Source organism: Taudactylus pleione, unplaced genomic scaffold (genome assembly GCF_031769625.1).
Source record: "Taudactylus pleione unplaced genomic scaffold, aTauple2 ptg000572l, whole genome shotgun sequence".
Lineage (NCBI taxonomy): Eukaryota > Metazoa > Chordata > Amphibia > Anura > Myobatrachidae > Taudactylus > Taudactylus pleione.
The window spans coordinates 2537579-2562522 of NW_028284974.1; the positions used below are offsets into that span (position 1 = coordinate 2537579).

Consider the following 24944-nt stretch of genomic DNA (forward strand, 5'->3'; position numbering starts at 1 on the left):
CCTGCCTTGTTTCATACATACAATGTAGCAGCTCAAACTCAGATGCACAGTAGTAGAAATGTAAGGGGTGTTCCTGGGCTGTGACCGCTGGGTAACAGGGATAGTGAAAGAGACGCACTGAGATGAACAGGGGTATTCAATATGGGAGCGATAACATCGTTTTTGCGTTAATATCGCACTTATGACGTCATTATCGCAGGTTTTGAAAAGTCTTTGATAAAAAACGGAGATAACTTTTCACCATTGAATAGATGTCGAAAAAAAGTGCAGAATTGGGGTTTAGGGGTGCAGGCTTAAAAAAAATAGCCTGCACCCCTGGGAATGACATTTAAAAAAGAACTGTGTAAAAAAAAAAAAAAGTTAAAAAAAAAATAGGGACACCCCAAAAAATTAATTTAAAAATTGGGGTGAAAAAAAATGGGAAAAAATTGTTTACCAATAGGGAAATAGGTTCAGGGCTATTCTACAAGTATGCGGCAGGTGTTTTCTAGAATAGAATTATAGCGGCAGGTGCACAAATGCAGAATTTTTAAAAACTAACTTTAGGGACATAAACATATGCTAGCACCCATTTTCATGTACCCCAAATTTGATGGGACCACTTAAAAAAAAGAAAAAAATAACCTAAGCACTCTTCTGCATCACTTCTTCAATGTCGGGAAAAAAACACCTGCTGTGACTATTTAAATCCCCGACTTTCAATTACAGGCTAAAACGGGGGTACTCATAGTGATCCCCCATGTTTTTACAACTTTAGGGGGGTCTTACAATTTTTTTAAGGAAAAATTCGTAACTTTACGCAAATCCAACTTCGGAGGCTCCCGTTTTCGTTAATTTTATATTTTATACGGGGATAAGCGGGCGCGCGCCCGATACTTTAACGCAGGTAAAAACTCCGATATGAACCGTTAACTTCGACAGTGAAGTTAACGTTTCATATTGAATACCCCTCGTGCGTTATGGAAGTGTCGCTGATAGCTGTGGAGACTTGAACTGCACACATAGGAGCCACACTCAGACAGAGAGTATAGGGCAGACACAACAAGCAGTATTTCAGTGTCTGAGGATGCTGAAAGTGGGCGTCTCAGGCAGACGCAGTGCTGTACATCAGGGAATCGTTTATAGAGGTTATTTGCGTAAAGCCACAAAAGACACACAGATGGGCGCCCATAGTCTAACATCAGTGCACTTTCCCAGCCTCACCTTACATGCACAAGAAGTGACACACACACACACGTGGCTTAGTGAGGGGTGACGGGGTTACCCCAGCACATACGGAGCAGCAATCCTCTACTGGGAAGAGGGGGTTAAGTTGTTGACTAGTGTTTATTTTTCTATTGAAGAACTTCAAAATCTGTGTATATGAACTCCCCAATCCTACCCCACACACAATATATTCTATACCTTCTATGCTTCCAAAATAATGTTACTGAAATATCTCTTGTTTAGAAGCTTCCTGCTGCCACCTAGAGGAAGAGTTCCTAAATTACAACTTATGTATCTCTAGTCCTATTTTCACCCACACAATTATCCAATAGAGATGAAGATAGCTGTAAAATGCGCTCTCTTTCCACCAGCAAAAATAATGGCAATTATTTTATCACCAGCTCAATCGCCTGAATAAAAATCTGTTTAACTTCATCCTAAATTATCCAGTTTGCAATTTAAATGCTCCAAAAATCAATTTCTGTTGATCCTACGGCATTTAAAAGTGATAGCAAATACTACCATATCTATTAATACATATTGTAATTTAACAGACAGACACACTTAGGAGTATATTTACAAAAGTGGAGACGTTGCCTATAGCAACCAATCAGATTCTAGCTATTATCTTCTAGAAGGTGCTAGATAAATGATAAGTAGAATCTGATTGGCTGCTATGGGCAACATCTCCACTTCTAATAACACACACTTTGATAAATACTCCTTACATGTAAACTATGTTCCAGTGTGTTATGGAGACATTTTTTGCTTATTATAACACAATATGTGTTTAACGGGATATGTCCCTGTCTCCCTCCCACCATTAACACACAAAGGGGATTATAGGATAATATAGTGTAACGTGCAAGATGTACTGTAATCCAAAGCAACCAATTAGGTTTAAGCTTTCATTTTAGAAACTGCTACTATACCAATGGCTTTTATCTGATTTGTTGGTAGGTGATATAACATGCGTAGTGCACCAGGTAATTAAACACGCCCCATATAGTTGCCTAGTAGTACCATCATAGTGTTCATGCCAGACCGGGGCACGCACTCCCAAACAAAAAAGATGTGGCCGACTGGGGTGGCAGCGTGTCCACGTGACATATCACCAATTATCCACTCTTTGGGGTGTGCCCAGCACTTATGGAGATGTTGGGCTTCCCCCTCGCTGTGAATAGATACCATATTCACCCGGCAGCGATTGTAATCAGCAACTTTTCCCGGCCGCAGGGGATAGGCTGCTTTATCGAGGCGCCACTGTAGTGCATTTTGCCACCTTAAAATCAGGCAGGGAGCGGTGGTGCCCCGCTAAAACAGCCGAGGGGGGACACTACTATCGCCTTCTAGTTTGGGGCCACCTTTCCCCTGATAACTAGAGTAGTCCGTGCCCCTCACTGCTCACTGGATACTAGGCTGAGACCTGCGATGCCTAATGCCGGATCCACGCAATCTGCATAAAAAACCGTGCGCCTCCACTGTGTACCCTATCCCGGTTATTACGTGTCAGTGTCTCCCATCATCTCCCCTTTCTACTTCTACTGTACAGTGTTCTGTCACCATGTACGTGGTACATTGTTTTGCGGAGTTGTAGGATATGAGAAGGGTATGATGGCATTGGGGTGGGGGCAAAATCTGGTGTTTGTTCTCTTTATTCACAGATGCAAAAAACAGGGAGGGAGGAATCCTACAGATAAGCAATAAAGGAAGACCGAAGACACGTCTCAATCCTTGTATTATAGGGCGATGTGGTGACCTGTAGAGGAGGAACCCAGCCGACCCCGAGACACAAAGCAAAAAAACAACAAAAAAAACACAAAGAAAAAAAAAAAAATTTTATTTTTTGAGACTTTTTTCTTTTTAAGTAACAGTTTCTGAAAAATGGTCTTTGGCATACACTGAGAAAAAACAAATCACAGGAATATCATACCCCCCCACGCCTCCCAAAATAAAACCCAAAAGCTTCAATAATGTATAATAATTACAAAACCCATCTTCAGGTTGTGTTCCATGATTTTACAGATTCCTTTGTATGAGAGGTAGAAAAACCATGTACCTCTGTAGAGACAGTAGAACTACAAATCCCAGCATTCTCTGCCAGCTGAAGACTAGTACGTAGGACGTAGTTCTACCACAGCTGCGGAGTGACAGGTTTTCCTTGTTTGCTCCTGTGCAATGGTTGCCCCCAAGCAGGGGTATGTATTTGGCAGCGGATGTAAGCCATCAGCACAATGATCCTATGTGTAACACAGCAGATGCCTGGATCACAATGAGTCTACGTCCAGCTCTAATGCTTACAGGGGCGGCCGCTCACCGCATTCACCTATCTAGACCGCCTGCTTTATACACATACATTTCAGCCCGTCACAACATTATCGCGGACACACATCTTACTCCAGTTCATATACAGAAGATTTGGGGTCATATGCCAGTCACATACAGGGGAACGATACTGTACATGAATGTAAGAAATGGGATTCTCTACAAGACACAGACTTTACGCTTTGGGACAAACATCTCATTCCTAAAACACATGAGATACACAGAGGACATATGTTCACTATTACAAAATACATCACTTAGTTCTATAATGAACCAAAAAGTTAGTTTTGGGGACTGATGATCCCAATTAAACCCATTGATAGTTTTATTCCTGTATAAAGTTTACACCATCATCTCCAACTGTCTGTTACCAAACGTACCGCATTGCATCATCTTCATAAAGCTCCTTACGCCAACCCGTAAACTCCAAGACCAACCTGCTTTCTATACCCATTCTGATCCAGGCATCTAATAAGAACTTCAACACCGCCATCCGCTACAGATGGGAAATATAGACCCGGTCGCCGAGGTTTTTGTTTTGCGTAGCTTTATAAATGTGGGGAGACGGCTCTGAAAGAGTTTTATTCTAATAAGCAAAATTCATTTTACTGTACAACTACAATAAGAATCTCTATATCTGATATATATATATATATATATATATATATATTAAAAAAAAAAAAAACAGATTACATTATATATAGAGAATTCAGCAGCCCCCCCCTCCAACGGTCCCTGAAATAATACATATAAAAAGCAAAAAGGCACTTGTGTGTCATCCAACAAAAAATAAAATAGGGTCCCTGTAATACCACGAGACCACCCACCCACATCCTATGACTGGCAGTCCATTTAGTCCCACGAATGCCACCCTGCCCATTTGTCCTTTCCCAGGAGTGAGGAAAGGTAAGCGCTTCAGACGTTCAGTCACTGGCATTTTCGGCAGGGCGTGCCACACGGTGGTGCGAGGAGAGGGGTCCTCAACTCAAGGCATAACCTGAAAAAAAATAACACAACATATATAATATTGAGCTAAAAAAAAAAAAAAAAATCAGACTTGTAATAAATCACAAGCTTCGCATAATATACGTAAAACTGGGATCTTCAGTATCGAGGGCCTGATTCAGAGAAGGACGCTAATTGCATCGCTGCTGCGTCCGATGGCAAAATAAGCTGCTGCCTTCTGTCACCATTAAACATTCGATCCGGATGGATCTCTATACCCTCCATCGGTAACAGCATCAGCCATCTGAGTAGGTCTCCTAAGCTTACTCAGAATGGGCAACGGAACTCCTCTGCGGGGCCCAGTAAGATGCAGACCCTGGCCTTGCCACTCCCACAAAACAGAGACGACACACACCTTTGTTTTGGGGAACCGTCCCTGTCACCACCCATTAAAAAAAAAAAGGTGAAAATGTTGTTAGCAGAGTTATGCGGAAGGCTGGTAGTGGGCATAAGGAAAGTACTGGGAGTTTTTAAATGGTGTTAAATGACTATTTAACAAATATTTAAAAATTAGAAAAAAAAAGAATGATAAAAAACAAAAAGCTCTCTTCCATTTAATCTCAAATAAATTAAAGTAAAAAAAAAAAAAGCATTAAAAAAGGGTTATTGTGTGTTAATTAGGTCATTTTCATTTAAAAAAAAAAAAAAAGTTAAAGAAAATTGCTACGTTTGGGCTGCCTACACGAACAAAAAAAAAGTTGATTTTAGGGTAATTTGAGGCCATTATTTTTGTAAACACCCAAAAATGACATGTAATTATTGGGCCAATTAACTAACTGAAAACTCCTAAATGCCTACTTAGTCTCATTAGTGGGGCTCTACACTGTGCCCAGACATTTTTTACCTTAAAATAAAGATTTTTCCCTACCACCTCACACCCTCAGTGGGTGCACACACACACATAAAAAAAAACAAAAAAAAACAGGATTTTCAACTGAAAAAAAAACAAAACAAACAAAAAAAAACACATAGAATGTGATTGGTTGTTATTGGCATCACCTTAACAATACACTGGTTATAGGAGTGTACCCAGCAACTCCTCTCATAAATAACCCACTAGGACGAAGTTTTAAAAATTGATACATATTTGAATGTGATATTAAAAATGTGGCACAGTGAGACAGTGCACCTCTCCCTCGTACACAAAAACAAATGCACAGTTTGGTAATAAACCATGTGTGTAGATAGCTGGTGCAACAACCTAGGACAGTGGTTCTCAAACTCGGTCCTTAGGACCTGCTCAGGTGTAGTAATTCCTTACTGACACATTTTAAAAGATCCACAGGTGGAGTTAATTATGTCACTTGTGATTCTTTGAGGAGACCTGAAAACATGCACTGTTTGGGGTCCTGAGGACCGAGTTTGAGAACCTGTCTCCTAGGAGGACACAGAATGGGAAAAAAAGACATATATAATCTAAGATGTGAACTAGGTTATCATTACTAATGAGGTTGTTAACAGCTTTGGAGATACCAAAACTATGGACTGCAATGGAATCAGTACATGGAACAGCACATAGCTGGAAACTGCGAGGCCCCATAGAGTCGTCCAGCAGTTCCCACCACAGCCAGGCACCACTGCTGAACTACAACAGCTGAACTGTGATGGACATGTATACTTTCAGGCTGGAACGGAACCAGTCCATGTCCCTTTGCTCATTCCTTGATCCAAAACATCGATGGTTAACCTGTCATTGGTCAGACCTAGAAAAATGAGGGAATCTGGAAGGTTGCCATGTGTTACAGCAAATGTCTGTGTAAATGTTTTAATGGGAACAAATTGCAATCCCTTCGCCAAGCACAACACAGACACTAATCCCCTTTGCCACATAGGCTGTCATGTGACTGTATGCTTAGCTTACCAGTGTAATGTGATGGCATGCATAGCAGTTTCATGTGACCGTGTGCATAGCTTACACTTGTCATGTGATCGCGTACGTAGCTTACCCGTTTTATGTGACCGCATGCATGGCTTACCCGTTTCATGTGAAACTGCTTTGAGATACAGTGAATTTGGTGACTGTCCTCTGGAGGTGGTTGTAATCCTCCTCTAGCACCTGTAGGGCAAAGAAAGGAAAACAGCAGCCTGATATTAGGAAATTATTAATACCAACATCTTTTCACTTATATAGTAAAAATATACACACACCAGGGAGACAGAGCGAGCACACGCACGCACCAGGGAGACAGAGTGAGCACACGCACGCACCAGGGAGACAGAGCGAGCACACGCACGCACCAGGGAGACAGAGCGAGCACACGCACGCACCAGGGAGACAGAGCGAGCACACGCACGCACCAGGGAGACAGAGCAAGCACACACACACCAGGAAGATGAGCGCACACGCGTGCACACACACACACACACTAGGGAGATAGAGAGCACACGAGTGCACACACCAGAGAGAAAGCACATGTGTGCACACACATACCGGAGATAGAGAGCACACGCGTGCACACACACACCAGAGAGAGAGCACACGCGTGCACACACACACACCAGAGAGAGAGCACACGCGTGCACACACACACACCAGGGAGAGAGCACACGCGTGCACACACACACACACCAGGGAGAGAGCACACGCGTGCACACACACACACACCAGGGAGAGAGCACACGCGTGCACACACACACACACACCAGGGAGAGAGCACACGCGTGCACACACACACACCAGGGAGAGAGCACACGCGTGCACACACACACACCAGGGAGAGAGCACACGCGTGCACACACACACCAGAGAGAGAGCACACGTGTGCACACACACACACCAGGGAGAGAGCACACGCGTGCACACACACACACCAGGGAGAGAGCACACGCGTGCACACACACACACCAGGGAGAGAGCACACGCGTGCACACACACACCAGAGAGAGAGCACACGTGTGCACTCACACACCAGGGAGATAGAGAGCACACAAGTAATTAAGCACACAGCTAGTAAGAGAGAGGCTAGATCAGTAACCTCCTGTCAAACAGAAAGACCATTCTTCCTAATATACAATGTGACTTTCTATACACAGATGACAACATGGATTTGGAGACATTACAGGATTCCGATCTGCTAACTTACAGGTGATGATCTCTACTTAGTACAAATAAAGAGAAATTCCTTCCATAAAAATGAAGGTTAGCAGAAAATTATAATGTTATTGTACGTTCCCAAAAGAGAACACAAGTTCCTGTTTGATATCACAAGAACGGGAGGAGACTATAGTGTGCAGCCACAAGGAGTAGTATAGAGCACTGCAATGTGTGATGCTGCGGCCTGAACTACACACATTATTTCCCTTACTAGCTGCCACACATAGTTACAGCTTAACAAAAATAACACAGAACATGATTCCTGGGCCATCCTATGCTGCCTGAGCCATTGCATGAGTCACTACAGATATACAATCAGGTGCATAAATATTGGGACATTGACTGAATTTCATATTTTGGCCTCTATGCACCACCACAATGGCTTTGAAATGAAACAAACAAGATGTGCTTTAACTGCAGACTTTCAGATTTAATTTCAGGGTAATTACATCCAAATCAGGTGAACGGTGTAGGAATTACAATGGTTTCTATATGTGCCTCCCACTTTTTAAGGGGCCAAAAGTAATGGGACAAACTAAACAATCCTAAATCTAACTTTCACTTTTTAATACTTTGTTGCAAATCCTTTGTAGGCAATTACAGCCTGAAGTCTGGAACGCATAGACATCACCAGACGCTGGGTTTCATCCTTGGTGATGCTCTGCCAGGCCTCTACTGCAAATGTCTTCAGTTCCTGCTTGTTCTTGGGGCATTTTCCCTTCAGTTTTGTCTTCATCAAGTGAAATGCATGCTCAATCGAATTCAGGTCAGGGGATTGACTTGGCCATTGCATAACATTCCACTTTTTAGCCTTAAAAAACTCTTTGGTTGCTTTTGCAGTATGCTTCGGGTAATTGTCCATCTGCACTGTGAAGCGCCGTCCAATGAGATCTGAAGCATTTGACTGAATATGAGCATATAATATTGCCCGTAACACTTCAGAATTCATTCTGCTGATTTTGTCAGCAGTCACATCATCAATAAATACAAGGGAACCAGTTCCATTGGCAGCCATACATGCCCACGCCATGACACTACCACCACCATGCTTCACTGATGAGGTGGTAGGTTTTGGATCATGAGTAGTTCCTTTCCTTCTCCATACTCTTCTCTTCCCATCACTCTGGTACATGTTAATCTTTGTCTCATCTGTCCATAGGATGTTGTTCCAGAACTGTAATGGATTTTTTAGATGTTGTTTGCAAACTGTAATCTGGTCTTCCTGTTTTTGAGGCTCACCAATGGTTTACATCTTGTGGTGAACCTTCTATATTCACTCTTGTGAAGTCTTCTCTTGATTGTTGACTTTGACACATATACACCTACGTCCTGGAGAGTGTTCTTTGATTTGGCCAACTGTTGTGAAGGGGTTTTTCTTCACCAGGGAAATAATTCTTCTGTCATCCACCACAGTTGTTTTCCGTGGTCTTCCGGGTCTTTTGGTGTTGCTGAGCTCTCCGGTGCGTTCTTTCTTTTTAAGAATGTTCCAAACAGTTGATTTGGCCACACCTAATGTTTTTGCTATCTCTCTGATGGGTTTGTTTTGATTTTTCAGCCTAATGATGGCTTGCTTCACTGATAGTGACAACTCTTTGGATCTCATATTGAGAGTCGACAGCAACTGATTCCAAATGCAATTGTCACACCTAGAATTAACTCCAGACCTTTTACCTGCTTAATTGATAATGAAATAACGAGGGAATAGCCCACACCTTTCCATGAAATAGCTTTTGAGTTGATAGTCCCATTACTTTTGGCCCCTTAAAAAGTGGGAGGCACATATAGAAACCATTGTAATTCCTACACCGTTCACCTGATTTGGATGTAATTACCCTGAAATTAAATCTGAAAGTCTGCAGTTAAAGCACATCTTGTTTGTTTCATTTCAAAGCCATTGTGGTGGTGCATAGAGGCCAAAATATGAAATTCAGTCAATGTCCCAATATTTATGCACCTGACGGTATATCTGTAGTGACTCATGCAATGGCTCAGGCAGCATAGGATGGCCCAGGAATCATGTTCTGTGTTCTTTTTGTTAAGCTGTAACTATGTGTGGCAGCTAGTAAGGGAAATAATGTGTGTAGTTCAGGCCGCAGCATTGCACATTGCAGTGCTCTATACTACTCCTTGTGGCTGCACACTATAGTCTCCTCCCGTTCTTGTGATATCAAACAGGAACTTGTGTTGTCTTGAGGGAACGTACAATAACATTATAATTTTCTGCTAACCTTCATTTTTATGGATGGAACTTCTCTTTATTTGTACTAAATAGAGATCATCACCTGTAAGTTAGCAGATCGGAATCCTATAATGTCCCCAAATCCATGTTGTCATCTGTGTATAGAAAGTCACATTGTATATTAGGAAGAATGGTCTTTCTGTTTGACAGAAGGTTACTGACCTAGCCTCTCTCTTACTACCTGTGTGCTTAATTACTTGTGTGCGCTGTATCTCCCTGGTGTGTGTGTGCGCACGCGTGTGCTCTCTCTCTGGTGTGTGTGCACGCGTGTGCTCTCTATGTCCCAATATTTATGCACCTGACTGCAGTTGACTCGTTATGGGAAAGAGTTACAACGCTGACTAAATGGGGGTAATACCTTATTCTAGATCTCCATCTATTCCTGACTACTGACAAGTTGGACGCATGAAATTTCAATTCAGAGATGTTTGACTGCACAGTTTTTTGTACCCGTCTGACGGGAGCCCCAACCCCACTACTCTGTGCTGCTGTTAGTGTTTAAATAATCGGTTTGGCTGCAGGTTGGCCTAGCCCCTCCCATCTACTTAGACATGACATACTCAGGAAATGACAGAGCTGGAGGAGGTTATATCACCACCAGCTTACGTGTATAGCACACGTAACCAGTCTTGATGAAGGATCATAACAAGCCCTTACACAGTACTCCTCCTCCTCCTCCTTCTCTGTCTTATGTATAAACACTTGCCTTGAGCTGCTGGACCTTTTGCTCCAGTAGATGGATGTGTCTCCTGACTTCCTCAGACTGTTCCTGAGACAAAACAATGGGAGCACATAGAGACTCCCCAACATCTCTTGTTCCCAAATCTTGACCTGTAGGCAGAAATCAACAGGAGAGGTTAGTGGATTCCGCTCTCTATGGTACCTCCATGATGATCACATCCAAGGCTACGGTTCCATAGCTAAGTGAATTATGCTAGTGTTCATTCTAGCACCCTGCACCTGTCACATCCCTCGCAGTTCCTCTTTCCTGCCTGGGGTGTAGCTCTCTGCTCTGGTGCTTCTAGCACACTTGGCTGATGCAACAAACTGCTGAAACACAGACCCGAGTGTGCTAGAAGCAGCAGAGCAGTGCGCTACACCCAGGGAGGAAAGAGGAACTGTGTGGGTTGTGACAGGTGCAGGGTGCTAGAATGAACACTATTATGCTATATACGTTATTACAAAGCAGTAGAAGGGCACCTCTCACACCAGTCCTCCACGAGCGATTGAGAAAGAAAGGCTCGAGGTTCCACACCTATGCCGGACCTCACACTTAGCACTAGAGAATATTTCTGACAACTGGTGGACAGTAAAGAGCTGTTGCTACGTAGAACAGCCAGATAGCAGCTTTGGTATTTATGTAGTAAACTGCACTAAAACACCATAATACAAAATAAATAATTAAAAAACAAAAAAAATAAAACAAAATACCCCCTCAAAGACGCCAGAATCTGATTGGATTCTTGTACACCAGTTTTCATAACCGTGCTTCAAGCTTTAATGACCACTAGTTGCCTTCGACTGGATACAACGCATTGTATGCATTCTTATGAATACAGCTTTGCAATATGGCTGCCTAAAGTGTGGGTAGGTTAATGGGTACACTTCGAAACCATCAAGTAGCCCGTTGCTGCAACCTGCACACCCGGAACCAGGACTCACCATTCTCACCCAGCTCTCTGGTTTCTCTCTCAGAGTCTTCTCCTTCCTGGTCTCCATTGGAGGCCTTCTCGTCTTGCCCAGGTTGAGGCACTCCAGCCTCCTCTTGAGGAGAGTCAGACCAGCTGTCCAGGTTTGAGAGCGACTCTGTATCCAGACATGCAGACAGGCGGATATTACGTACTAGTAGCCTCTTCAGCACTGACACTAAGAGGAGGAGAAAGGGGTTGAGCGAAGGAAATGACCTCTAGGTTTTTTTTTGTTGTTGTTGTTTTTTTTTAATTTCCTGAACATCCAAGAACTCCTCCATTGTCCTCCTCACCTTCCTCTAGCGCCTCATTGGCTATGTTCCCTGTTGTGCTCGTGTATCGGTTCAGATCGTAAGTCTGAAAATTGTGGTCCAGAAGATGCCCAGCTAGGTTTGCCTGGACTCCAGTGTTCTCCTCCTGCCCCGAGCCCACATCCTCCATGGATTCCTCCTTTTCTGTGGAGACAAGAAGGGCAGCAGGACTCAACACAGGAAACCAGACCATGATTTGGGATATGTGGGTAGAAGAGAGGGAGTCACAAGTCTTGCCATAGCGGAAGCAAGAACATAACGCTATAATCAACAAGCCTAAATGTCCAAGGAGGGATTGTGTGAAGGAAATACACAAGCCATTAAAATGACTTCTGCGTACAGATCATTACAGATAGTGATTAATCACTTAACTGGCAAATATTTAAAAAAAAAAAAAAAAAAAAAGTCTCATAAATTGTAGATTTTTAAATTAATTAATTAGGCAAATACGACTTAATTAAAAAAAAATGTAATAATATTTTTGCAAAAACAGCAGCACCCTGTGGGCCTGTCTAGGTGACCGTTTTAGCATCATCCCCCCTCAATCCTTTAGCATTTTGTACTCATTTTGATAGAATCCACTGATCACCCCCACCCCCTTCTCCCCAATAATGTTGATATCTACAGATAATATCCCCCCACTCCTGTGGTTGATTCGTGTAGGCTTTGATGCCCCCAGTAGTATAACTTCTCCTCCACCACATCCACCACAATCTCTACCTGCCCCCTCAATGATTACAGATCCCTCTATTGTTCCCCCTTCCATTGACCCCCTTCCATATAGCACAGAACAGCGGAGAATCATACATCAGCCCGCTCTGAGTGTGGTCTGCAGCAACGGGTGATCAGGTGCCACCCATCCAATGCCACCATGCCAGGCAAGTGGTTGAGAAAATAAATGGAGGCAGAACTCCGGCAGGACCCCCTCCCTATCCTCTACGAAACTAAATTCCCAAATGGTCACACTGGGGGATTTGTTGAACATCCCTCCAGGTGAATGCGATTAGAGATTGCACTCTGGGTTGCCGTCTTCCCTACCTTATTACATAAAAGAAACAGCAAAGATGTCAAAGATAGATGAGAAGTGACTAGGGATTGATCAGAGCCCAGTATGATCCAGAGCAGGCGACTGTGAGGAACTACGAGATCTGTATGACGTGGGAACACTTACCATCCTTAGCAACAGAATCTTTCATGGAGCCTCCATTCTCTGAGCTAGTCAGCAGCTGTTCATGATAACTGCAAAACAATGAGATTAAATGTTTTCACCCACAATGGAAAATGATGGAGATTAGAACTAGTCTGACCAGTGACCATGGGGACAGGATCTCAGAACGTACTGTGAGGGGTTATGGCTTGTACATAGTAATATACAGTAATATAGCAGTGACCATGGGGACAGGATCTCAGAACATACTGTGAGGGGTTATGGTTTGTACATAGTAATATACAGTAATATAGCAGTGACTATGGGGACAGTATCTCAGAACGTACTGTGAGGGGTTATGGCTTGTACATAGTAATATACAGTAATATAGCAGTGACCATGGGGCAGGATCTCAGAACATACTGTGAGGGGTTATGGCTTGTACATAGTAATATACAGTAATATAGCAGTGACCATGGGGACAGGATCTCAGATTGTACTGTGAGGGGTTATGCTTTGTACATAGTAATATACAGTAATATAGCAGTGATTATGGGGACAGTATCTCAGAACGTACTGTGAGGGGTTATGGCTTGTACATAGTAATATACAGTAATATAGCAGTGACCATGGGGACAGGATCTCAGAACATACTGTGAGGGGTTATGGCTTGTACATAGTAATATACAGTAATATAGCAGTGACCATGGGGACAGGATCTCAGAACGTACTGTGAAGGGTTATGGCTTGTACATAGTAATATACAGTAATATAGCAGTGACCATGGGGACAGGATCTCAGAACATACTGTGAGGGGTTATGGCTTGTACATAGTAATATACAGTAATATAGCAGTGACCATGGGGACAGGATCTCAGAACATACTGTGAGGGGTTATGGCTTGTACATAGTAACATACAGTAATATAGCAGTGACTAGATTGCACATTGTACATATAATGAACACTGTGGACCTGATTCAGAACCGCTCGCTGTGAGCGATTTTCGCCCATCTGCGCATGCGTATAATTCACGGTGCGGGTGCGCAAGCCATTCGTTGCGATCTGCTTTTGGTTGCTCGTAGGCCACTATCAGGTCGCTACTTTGAGTGACAGACAGTGCTGTTTGTGGGTGGTAACAGGGGAAGGTGCCTGTGAACGGGGGAGGGGTGCTGCGAACGCAGGCGTGTCAGTCCCCCAAAACGCCGTTTGAAGGGCGTGCATAATTAGAAAAGTAGCGTCATTGTTCACGGCACTTGTATGTATTTCAGCCCGCACTGATCGCAGTGCTTGCGACGGGGAAAGGCAACCTCAAGGGCTGCGAGCAGCTCCGATGGCTCACGATGGCCCCGATTAATCATACATTTCCCGGAGATGACGTGTGTAGCGAGAGGCAAGGGGGCGTTTTCAGACACTTGCGAGCGCACTTTGCCATAACTCGCCAACACACAGTGGGCGTCCTTTAGCGACGCAGTGTGAGCGCTTAATTTAAATATCCGGCCCTGCTTGCCCACACCACCCACACCTTGTGCACAGGATTTGCTCGTCCACACCACCCACAGCTTGTACACAACACCCACACCTTGTGCACACTGTTTGCTTGAGTACACCACCCATACCTTGTGCACACCGTTTGCTTGAGTACACCACCCATACCTTGTGCACACCGTCTGCTCTTCCACACACCACCCAAACCCTGTGCACACTGCCCACACCATTTGCTTGTACACACCACCTATACCTTGTGCACAACGTTTGCTCATCCACACCTTGTGCACACTACTCACACCTTGTGAGTAGTGTGCACAAGGTGTGAGTAGTGTCCTCCTGCTCTAATAGTTCCTAAGGGAATGCTGCGTTTGTGCAGTCACCCCCCCTACCCGCCTACAAAACGGGGCGAGCTGTCACTCACCATCGACAGCTGCCCCGTCTTGTAGCGAGCCCCGTAGCGACTGAACTGCAGTCGCTCGGCAGGGCTCGCGTATGCGCACACTGGATGTGGCGCATGCGCTGTGGCCAAACATTGAGCCGATTGCGAGCGCAGTGCGCTCGCGAGTGGCTCTGAATCATGAACCTTGCGCACACCGCCCACATCATTGTCTTGTGCACACCACGCATACCTTGTGCACACTATGTGCTCACCCCCACCTTTTGCTTGTCCACACCTTGCTCACACCACCCACACCTTGTGCACAGTTTGCTCGTCCACACCGCCCACATGGTTGGCTTGTGCACACCACCCATACCTTGTGCATACTATGTGCTCGCCCACCTTGCGTACACCACCCACACCTTTTGTTTGTCAACACCTTGCACACACCACCCACACCTTCCGCACAGCACCCAAACCTTATGGACACGGTTTGCTCGCACACACCTTATGCACGCCATCCACTGCTTGTAAACAATACCCACACCTTGTGCACACCACCCGCAGCTTGTACACAACACCCACACCTTGTGCACACCACCCGCAGCTTGTACACAACACCCACACCCTGTGCACACTGTTTGCTCGTCCATAGCTTGTATACAGGACCATCAAGTGCTGAATTTATATCTTTCCCCCACCTGTTACTTCTACTACCCAGTCTGGGATGCTTTAGTAATGTTCTGTACTAGGTATTTACGCTATATTACCTGCTGTGTATGTTCCATGGTTACTATGGGTGTGCACAGTGATCATACAATAGGAGAGACACAAATCACTGGTAGGAAGTATGAAACAGTTCACAGAAAGAAGCAACAAGTATACAGCAAGTACACAAGTTTACATACAACCAAGTGACATATGACATCCTTAAGGAGAAGTGGCAGCACATGTCATGCACATGCCTGCACACAGCACTTACTAGGTGGGGCTCTGAGGAAGCATGGATGGGTTACTATAGGAAGGTCTTGGTTTGCAAGCAGAAGATTCCAGGGGACCAGTATTTTGACTGATGAGCGTAACCCAGCTGTAAGAAGACAGAGGTGTCACAACACAAGAGTCCTGTACACTGTTGGCTGGTAATAACAACTTTACCTTAACATACAATACAATCAGCAGTGCGGACATCGGTGCTAGGCACCTGCCTAGGTCACTGATGGATAATTCATGTGTTACAGACTAACAGTTTGGAAATGAAAAGTCAAAGATTGGCTGGAAATGGCGACAGAGCAGCAGCTACACATAACCCCAAGTTCTGCCCCTTGCAGGGCCGTAACTAGGGTAGTGCGACCTGTGCCATGGCACAGGGCACCACAGGGCAGGGGGCGCTGTTTGGGCCTGTCAATGTTTTGTTTATAATCAATCATTCTCACTTGTAGCTTCCTCTTCTTTTATCCCCAGCATCTCCTGGCCTCCCCTATCTCCTCCCCAGCATCTCCTGGCCTCCCCTATCTCCTCCCCAGCATCTCCTGGCCTCCCCTATCTCCTCCCCAGCATCTCCTGGCCTCCCCTATCTCCTCCCCAGCATCTCCTGGCCTCCCCTATCTCCTCCCCAGCATCTCCTGGCCTCCCCCATCTCCTCCCCAGCATCTCCTGGCCTCCCCCATCTCCTCCCCAGCATCATCAATGCCGCCATTAGATTCACACTGTATTTGGCAGCAGTGACACCTGAATAACGGGATGTAGTCACAATCCCGGCACATGGGATGCCAGCACTGGAAACCCGACACCTGTCAGAATCCCAGAGCCGGCATCCCGAAAGTAAATAGTGGGGGGATAGGAAGGGTTAGGCACTAGCGGGGAGATTCATGGTGCGGGGAGGGGTTAGGATATATACCGACAGGTGTCGGTATCCTAACCCGGTTGGGATGCTGGCGTCAGGATTTTGACCACCTGGATCCAGAGCATCGGCATCCCATGACCAACCCCTGGATAACAGTGGTACAACGGGATCGGCCCTTCCCCATGAGGCCACTTCCCTTTTCTTGTAACGTGTCTTATGTCCCTATTTGAAAAATAGAGAGGGGGGTGCCGCCAGTGCTCTTACTGGCACAGGGCACCAAAAAGTCTAGTTACGGCTCTGGCCCTTGGTATTTGTATTTAATACATAGGAGAAAGCAAACAGCACCACCTATGGGTTGCATGGATTAACTACTCAGTAAGGACTACATGGGGCCAGCTGGCTAACTTTATATTAGATATAAACAGATTGCGCAAAGCGCTCACCTTATGTGTACTATATATTCAGTCTCATGCGTGTGATGCTATAGTAACTAAAGAAGTTCTGTATGTGGGATAGAATGAGGAAGAAAAAACAGAATATACCTTTGACACTAAATGTGTGTTTATTACAGAGGTTCCCAAATTTTTTGGAATCGCAGCGCCCTAGTGCATCAGAATTGTTTTCACGGCACCCCTAAGCCAAAAGTTTGTTATTGAGAAATTCAGAAAAAAGTGTAGTGAAGTAGTAAAGTGAAGTAAATTGTGCTGACCTGTCATCCTTAGGCTCAGTTATGTGGTGGATGACAGGTTGGTGCTTCTGTTTGTCCACATATTTACATTACATTGACCATAAATAATTTGATTTGGTGCTGGTCCACCAATCTGAGGCACCCCTGCAAGTGTCCCGTGGCACCCCAGGGTGCCGTGGCGAACAGTTTAGGAACCACTGGTTTATTATGTTAAACGAAAATCACGATGTTCCTGATTAGTAAAAGTAGGAAATCATATGGAAATAATAAAAATGAAAAATAGAAATAATGGAATGTAGGGATAACCAAAAAATTTCAAAATGAACCCAAAAACAGAAAATACCAAAACTGAAAAAAACTGGCTACACCCCTGGTGACCTGGGAAGTGAGTCAGCTCTTTGAGGGAGCAGACTGTCCGTAGTGTACCTACGTGACCATAGGTACCATGGGCCTGGGTCAGACCCGCTCGCAAACGAGTCAATGGTGCCCTAGTGCACGTGCGCACGACGGAGGCGGCTCCGTCGTGCGCATGCGCGAGACCCGAATAACGACAGCCAAGCCGTCATTAAGGGTCTCGCAACAAAGGGGGCGTGTTGTCGATGGTGACTGACAGCACGCCCCCTTTGATGGGCGTGCCGGGGGCGTGGCTGCCCAGACGGAGGCGTACCCATGGGAACGCCTACCGTCTGGGTCCGGCCCCACTGACATCACTAGTGATGTCAGTGGGAGTGATTTTGGCTCTGATAGAGCCAAAAGCACTCCTGGGCTTGCGGCAGCGAGACCCTACCGCAAGGTCTCGTCGCAAGCCTGATGGTCGCGATGGTCTCGACCATCATTTTGGCCGCTTTTGGTCACCCGCAGCTATGCGAGGGGCCGGGAGGCCGCTCCAAAAAGGAGCAGGGACGGCCCTGATTCAGAGCGAGCGCTCTGTCAGAGCGTCCGGCTCTGAATCAGGGCCCATGTGCGAGCTTTTTTCCTCATTCTATCCCATATACAGAACTTCTTTAGCTTACTATAGCATCACATGCATGAGACTGAATATATAGAACACATAAGGTGAGCGCTTTGCACAATCTGTTTATATCTAATTGTCCACAATAGAGAATTTGGGTCTCTCTAGCGCTCAGGACTTTTGTAGGCATACCGCGCGCACATCACAGACTGTCTTGCTAACTTTTATATTAGGAAAGAAAATATATTCCTTTTTAAAGGTCAAAAAAAGCTCCTCGTTAAACCGTGCCCATCACAGGGGAATACATATGTCAGACATAGAGATGTGTCCTCATGCACCTCGCCTCAATACACCAGGCGGCGCGAGCGCGGTGTAACGTCTTTTTTGCTCAAATGTGCATCTCAGTCGCAATGATATGCGCAAACATATTCAGGAGACTGCACTGATTATCAAACAACACTTGTGTATCTGCGTGTGACGGAGTCTGTATACAAAGCACAACGGACCTTGGCGTGGAAAAAAGCCGCAGTCGCTGCATCATAACACTTCATATACAGAGTAAGACTTAGCCGTACACAATATACAAGTGTTGCATATCAAATGAATCAGTGCCGTCTTGTGAAGCTGTGTTGTCGCATTGTGTTGCACCTAAGACTCTCATTTGAACAACAGCAAAAACAAAAGACGCACATGACCTGGGAGTGCCGAGAAGGGCTGTTTGGCACGACTGCTGCAGTAATGTAGGAGGACACATCTATAGTTTTAAGTGTAGGTTACTAGTGACCTCATGGGTTGTTGTCTACTAAATCTCTCTGGTTTTTACCAAATAATTTTCCGCCCCTAGCCAGGCTCCCAGTGACATCATAAGTCACAATGCCGCACCTCCCTTCCCAGTACCCAACACTCGGGTTACTGTACCCAGCAATGAACCCCAATCTTTCCCACCTAGTCACGCCCCCAGTGACATCATAACAGTCACAATACCGCACCTCCCTTCCCAGGACCCAACACTCAGGTTACTGTACCCAGTAATGAACCCCAATCTTTCCCACCTAGCCACGCCCCCAGTGACATCATAACAGTCACAATACCGCACCTCCCTTCCCAGGACCCAACACTGTACCCAGCAATGATGCCCAATCTTTCCCACCTGGCAGATAATTTTCATTATTTGGATGAGGATACATTTGAAATGAATATATTCGCTGTTATATAAAACATTTAGGCCCCGCCATATTTAAAAGCAATACATTTGCTACAGGATAAATAAGAATAAAAAAACAAACAAAAAAAAAAGAATAAAAATAAAATGAGACGAGAGTACAATGAATTGTACATATATATTTTTCACATATTACAATTTAAAAAAAAAATAAAAATAAAAAATAGACAATAAAACTATAGTAAACCTTTATTAGTATTTGGTTTTAGAAGCTATAGTAAGTAGTAACAATTACAAGCATACACTTTTTTCTGGGTTTAACGATAACACACTCCATAAAGGGAAAAAAACAACATAAAAGGTTTAGAGACACAATAATACCAGCTACTCACTACTGTCAGTCATATTCCATTACGTCGCCACTAAACTGGAGAGTAGAGACAACGAGCGCACAGATACCTCAACGTTTTTTTAAATACATTTTCTCAATCGCTGTACTCAGTCACAGCACTGGGTCATGGGTTTTATTCCTGACGCTTCTCCAATATGTGTACTCACTCGCTCATAAAGTACAGTACTTTATCAACAAGCTTATCAATCAAAATGAGTGATAAATATCACGGTGTATGATAATGGTGCTCCAGCCAATCACCTCCCAACAATCATCTGTTAGAAAAATGACAGATTGGCTGGAGCACCATTTATCATACACCGTGATATTTATCACTCATTTTGGGTGATAAACTAGTTGATAAATAAGGTCGTCAGTATTTAGGATTAGGGTTTTTTGTCACAAATGTATTGGAATTAAATAGCAGATTAACATTTCACACACATCAGGAAGACTGGAAGGTAAAGGGGGTTACCGGGGTATCAAAGCGAGAGATACAACTGTGAGAGATAAAGTACCAACCAATCAGCCTCTAACTTATATTTTAAAGGCTGTTTGAAAATGACAGTTGGGAGCTGATTGGCTGGTACTTTATCTCGCACAATTGTATCTCTCTCCAAGCTTTGATAAATACGCCCCAATGACTACTTATAAAATGAGCCTTCGGGTGTATGTGTGCGGTAGGCAATACAGATTGCAAGCACCTCTGGGGTATGTACTAATGTGCATTATTATATATTATCTTTAAATTGCTGTGCAACATGTAGACGCTACATCAATAACAGGTAATAAATAGCATAAGGCCAGCTCAGGGTGGACAAAACGGTCTCATAGAGCAGAAGGGCAAAAGCCCCATTTATCACCCACGTCAATTGTTCGCCGTGTACCAACAATTATTTCCATCGCCCACCTTCTGCTCGTTACTTACTTTTTTTTCTCCGATGTGGTCGGTGCCACTAGTTCATAGATCTGCGCTCTATCCTCCCATTTCAATATGACAAAGAAGGCTTTGTTATCTGTAAGAAACCACAGGCGCAGTTTAAGTACAAAATTAGACTTATAACCTGCACGTAGAGAGAGAACAACAGTAAGTTCTTGAGGAGACATATCTAGGTGTGTGCCTGCTTTGAGGACAGTAACAAAATACAATAATGAACTAATTTCAGAGTGGATCATTTGCCCAATGTGTAAAAGATCCTGCCTTTGGGCAAATAAGAACAACACTCCAAGCAGGATCTCTGAGAAACGGATGAGGTCCATCAAGAGGTTACGTCATTGACCAGTCCACAAACCTAGGGGCCATCAGCAAGCGAAACGCGCTTCCCTTCTAGGACAGTGTGTTAGCACTCTTCCTAAGATACCTACCAGTAGCCACCTCGCGGGCCATCGCCATGTGCAGCTTAATGATCGGGCTCAGCATGAGCTTTCCATCTGGAGTTGGGGTGATCGTACGACTTTGACACTTCAAAACCAATCGCTCGTCCTGTTTCTGAAGAAGCATCAAGATATCGTCCAGGAGTAGAACAAGAACTTCTGCGAAGGAAGAATACGATGTTCAGAGGGTTGAGCTAAGGAAGGAAAAGGGCTGGAAGACTGGAAGCTCTTAAAAGGTCGGCGTAACATCGGACATGGGGCGCTAGGGGGTGGAACAAAAGTGATCAAATTGTGAGAAGGAGACACGGAGGTATCAGATTTCCTAAAAAGGTTTGTAGCCAAAACATCTCATGAGGATCATTGTCATATACAGTTACCCCTGGAGAAAGTAAATAATAGGGGTAAACAAGGCTGAAGACATCAGACCATACCACTGAAATAGGGGTTTGGAATAAAACAGTGATCTCACCAACAGACTTGTCTTTGCTAACTCTCCAAGTGAGGGTTCCCTCGTATATTAGTTTCTTCCTAGTGATATCTATGTTCTGGAAGACATAAACCATTACAGGACTTTATACTGTGACAAAACAAATATCACAAGAACAAATACAGCAACATAAAAGTTCAGAAATCTCCTTGGCGGGGTCTCTAATTCATGTACCAGTTGGCGATACAGGAATCCTACTGGCTGCAATCAGCTACTGAGGGCCTTGATGGACACCTGTGGATCTCTACCGCAAGCGGTTCCGATGTGGGACCTATAGATTGTTTCCCAATTCCGAGAGTCATAAGTTTCAGAGTTCCAAAGAATTCTTCCTCCTCCCCCTTTCCCCCGACAAATGTTACATTCCCAAGTTTTCCCAGCTCCCGGTCTTTCACAAAAGACGGAGCGAGTTGTAATTCTGCCATTATTCATGGTAAGAACAGAATTTTAGTGGAAAGGTTTTCCTCATCCTGTCAATGGAAGAATGCATTTCGGGGTATTTTGAAACCGAATAGGTGACAATTTCATTTCTGCAATATAAAGGGTATAACGGGACAGCAAGTGCCAGGTCTTCTAAAATACTAACTCAGATGTATAACGTTGTATGTTCTGAGAACACTGCTACAAAGGGGTGTAGATTCCACATGTCATCAGCACTTACCTTGAACTCGCTGATCAGGGGATCATTGCTCTGCCGCAAGTTAGAGATGTCTAGCCGTCTTTGGTAATCGCTGAGTTTCTGCAGAGAGCACAGATTGTGTGTGTCAGGATGAAAGAAGCAGCGTAATGACACTATGGAGGACATGGATACAGGGGTCTCCTCATACACCTATACTTTTTGTGGCCTAATGCGTGACTTAGACCCTCCAGCATGGGCAGCGATTTCCGTGCTAGAGTGCTTTATTCCTGGATTTCGTGTCTTAACTCCCTAATAGCGTGCAAAGTCGCTAATAGGGTATGAAGGGCTTGGTTCAGCATGGATCGCGACTGAAAAAGCGCACGCAGATCGATCGATGGCGCGTACTGCGCAGAGTGTGTGCGTGAGTTAGCATTGCGACTTCTTTGCGATCACTCAAGCAGAATAAAAGCCATCGCAGAGTGAGTGACAGGCTGTGAGAGTTTGAGGGGTGGTGACGGGGGAGTGGTCGGAGAAACGCAGGCGTGTCTGTTTAAACGCCATTTCCTGGGCGTGCGTAAATTAGCCACTGAGATGGTATACGCAGCTTGTGTACTGCGTCCAACAAGACTCGCAGTTACTGCGGCAGGTCAGACTTGCTGTAACTCTGCTCGAGGGGCCAATGTTACTCGATGTTCCCGATATACAGTATACACAGAACTGCGAGGTATTACGGATGTAAGATAACGGTAGTGGGCGTCTCTATGCTGGCTGTGTGACGGCTTTGCGATCGCATTCATTAGCTTATTTTCGCAACAGATGGAGCTGCAATCCATGCTGACTCAGGCCCTAAGTTGCTAATAATGTACTAAGTCGCTAATAATAATAATAATCTGCATTCAGTTGCTACGCTAAACCGCTCTGCGCGGGTCACTCAGGCATCTTGCGCTGCAGGGTGTATGGCGGATAGGTGAATGAGGATATATCTGTATATATCACTCATTGATGCAAGACCCTAGGTCAGACATGTCCAGCCTTCACTACATATGGAGAGAAAGGGGGAAAAAAATGCAGTCTAATAAAATGTTACCTTTCCTTAATAGAAATTCCATGTCCTACTATGCTAATGTGTGCGGCTATACACAGAGGCTATATACAGAGGCTATACACAGAGGCTATACACAGAGGCTAGGCGAGAGAGGAGCGGAACACAACAACCTATCCAGCACAGTATGCGCACAGCTGCTTCTTACCATTTGGTTCTCCATCTCTCGCACTTCCGTGTTGACGTGGTTAAGGATTTGCCGGCAACACTCAGCCGCCATTTGCACCTTCTGCTTCTCCTCTTCCTCCTCTGAAAGATCCAGTAATAAAGGGTCAGTGGCCGCAGAGAGTCACTCAGGTCTCTCGTTCTAGTTTTAAACAATGCAAACTCATGAGCAGTTTTCCACATTTAAAAAAATCAAAAATAAATAAAGTCCTTCCATACAGCACTTGCCTTATAAAATCACGTTTCAGAGATACAAGTCGCTATTAAAAACCTATTGGGAGTAGCAGCGTCAGTTTCTGCACTACCCAATGCCCTTAGTATCTATTCTCAATACACTGATGCAGCGTGTAGCATAACCTACAGGCAATCTGAGGGTACTGCACCCATGAATCAAACATCACCTAAATGGTTGATTGAGACCATTTATTTTTATCAAAATGAACCCTAAAAATATTTAAAAAATAGTGTACATTCCTAGTACCCTGCACCTGTTACAACCCGTGCAGTTCCCCTTTCCTGCCTGGGGTGTCACTCTGCTCTGGTGCTTCTAGCATACTCTGGTCTATGTCTCAGCAGTTTATTGCTGGTCTGCTAGAAGCACCAGAGCATTTTCAGATATGAACTGTGAGTTATAATATATTACTCTGTGTTTACTTTTTAACAACGCTGTAGTTGAAAGTCAAGTAAAGTATTACCATGGCCATACATAACAGACCCCTGCAGTCTTAACCATACCTTAGGGGCAGAGTCCTGGCAGGATCACATACCAGTCAAAAAGCTGGCTATCTTACTGTGACATCACTGGCCCTGCCGCTATGTATGAATCCAATGATCCACGATTACTAAAGGTTCTAAAATTGAATTTGATTGGCTTTTGTGGGTGACACCTCCACTTGTCTGTTTTAGAAGCTTTAGTAAATATACCCCTGAGTATTTCTGAACAGCAGGTTTGCAAATCTGTCAGTCACACTCTGCCTGCTCCGTGAGAGAAGTACCTCCCTTCTAACATAGGCGCCGGCTGCCTATGAGTGAGAGAGTATGGTGGAGATTTATTTAAGTACATGTAAACCTGTTATTTCATGTATAACAGTAATGCACAGCCTTCGAGATGCAAAATGACATGTTCCCAGCCTGCAGGACTGGTTATTTCAACTGAAATCTGCTGTAGACAGGCCAGGAATATGTTACACAGAACTGGATGTAAAAAAACACAACTTGATCAGTAATTACTAAAACTATACCCAGTTCTAGGTAACATCACAATTATTTTCTGAGAGCACT

At 44.5% G+C, this 24944-nt stretch overlaps 1 protein-coding gene across 4 annotated transcripts in view; it reads right to left on the minus strand.

Annotated features, from left to right (window-relative positions):
- Positions 1–3030: 3030 nt before the first annotated feature.
- ARHGEF1 (Rho guanine nucleotide exchange factor 1) overlaps positions 3031–24944 on the minus strand; it is a 108355-nt gene continuing 86441 nt past the window's right edge. For all 4 annotated transcript variants that reach the window (XM_088453195.1, XM_088453194.1, XM_088453196.1 and 1 more), the window contains 12 exons: positions 23647–23747; positions 22439–22516; positions 21763–21838; positions 21285–21452; positions 20848–20935; positions 15866–15970; positions 13040–13107; positions 11851–12012; positions 11532–11735; positions 10576–10700; positions 6513–6592; positions 3031–4528 (listed from right to left, as the gene is read on the minus strand). In XM_088453195.1, coding sequence (XP_088309321.1) covers positions 6518–6592; positions 10576–10700; positions 11532–11735; positions 11851–12012; positions 13040–13107; positions 15866–15970; positions 20848–20935; positions 21285–21452; positions 21763–21838; positions 22439–22516; positions 23647–23747 — 1250 coding nt within the window. In that variant the 3' untranslated portion in view covers positions 3031–4528; positions 6513–6517. The remainder of the gene's footprint in view (positions 4529–6512; positions 6593–10575; positions 10701–11531; positions 11736–11850; positions 12013–13039; positions 13108–15865; positions 15971–20847; positions 20936–21284; positions 21453–21762; positions 21839–22438; positions 22517–23646; positions 23748–24944) is intronic.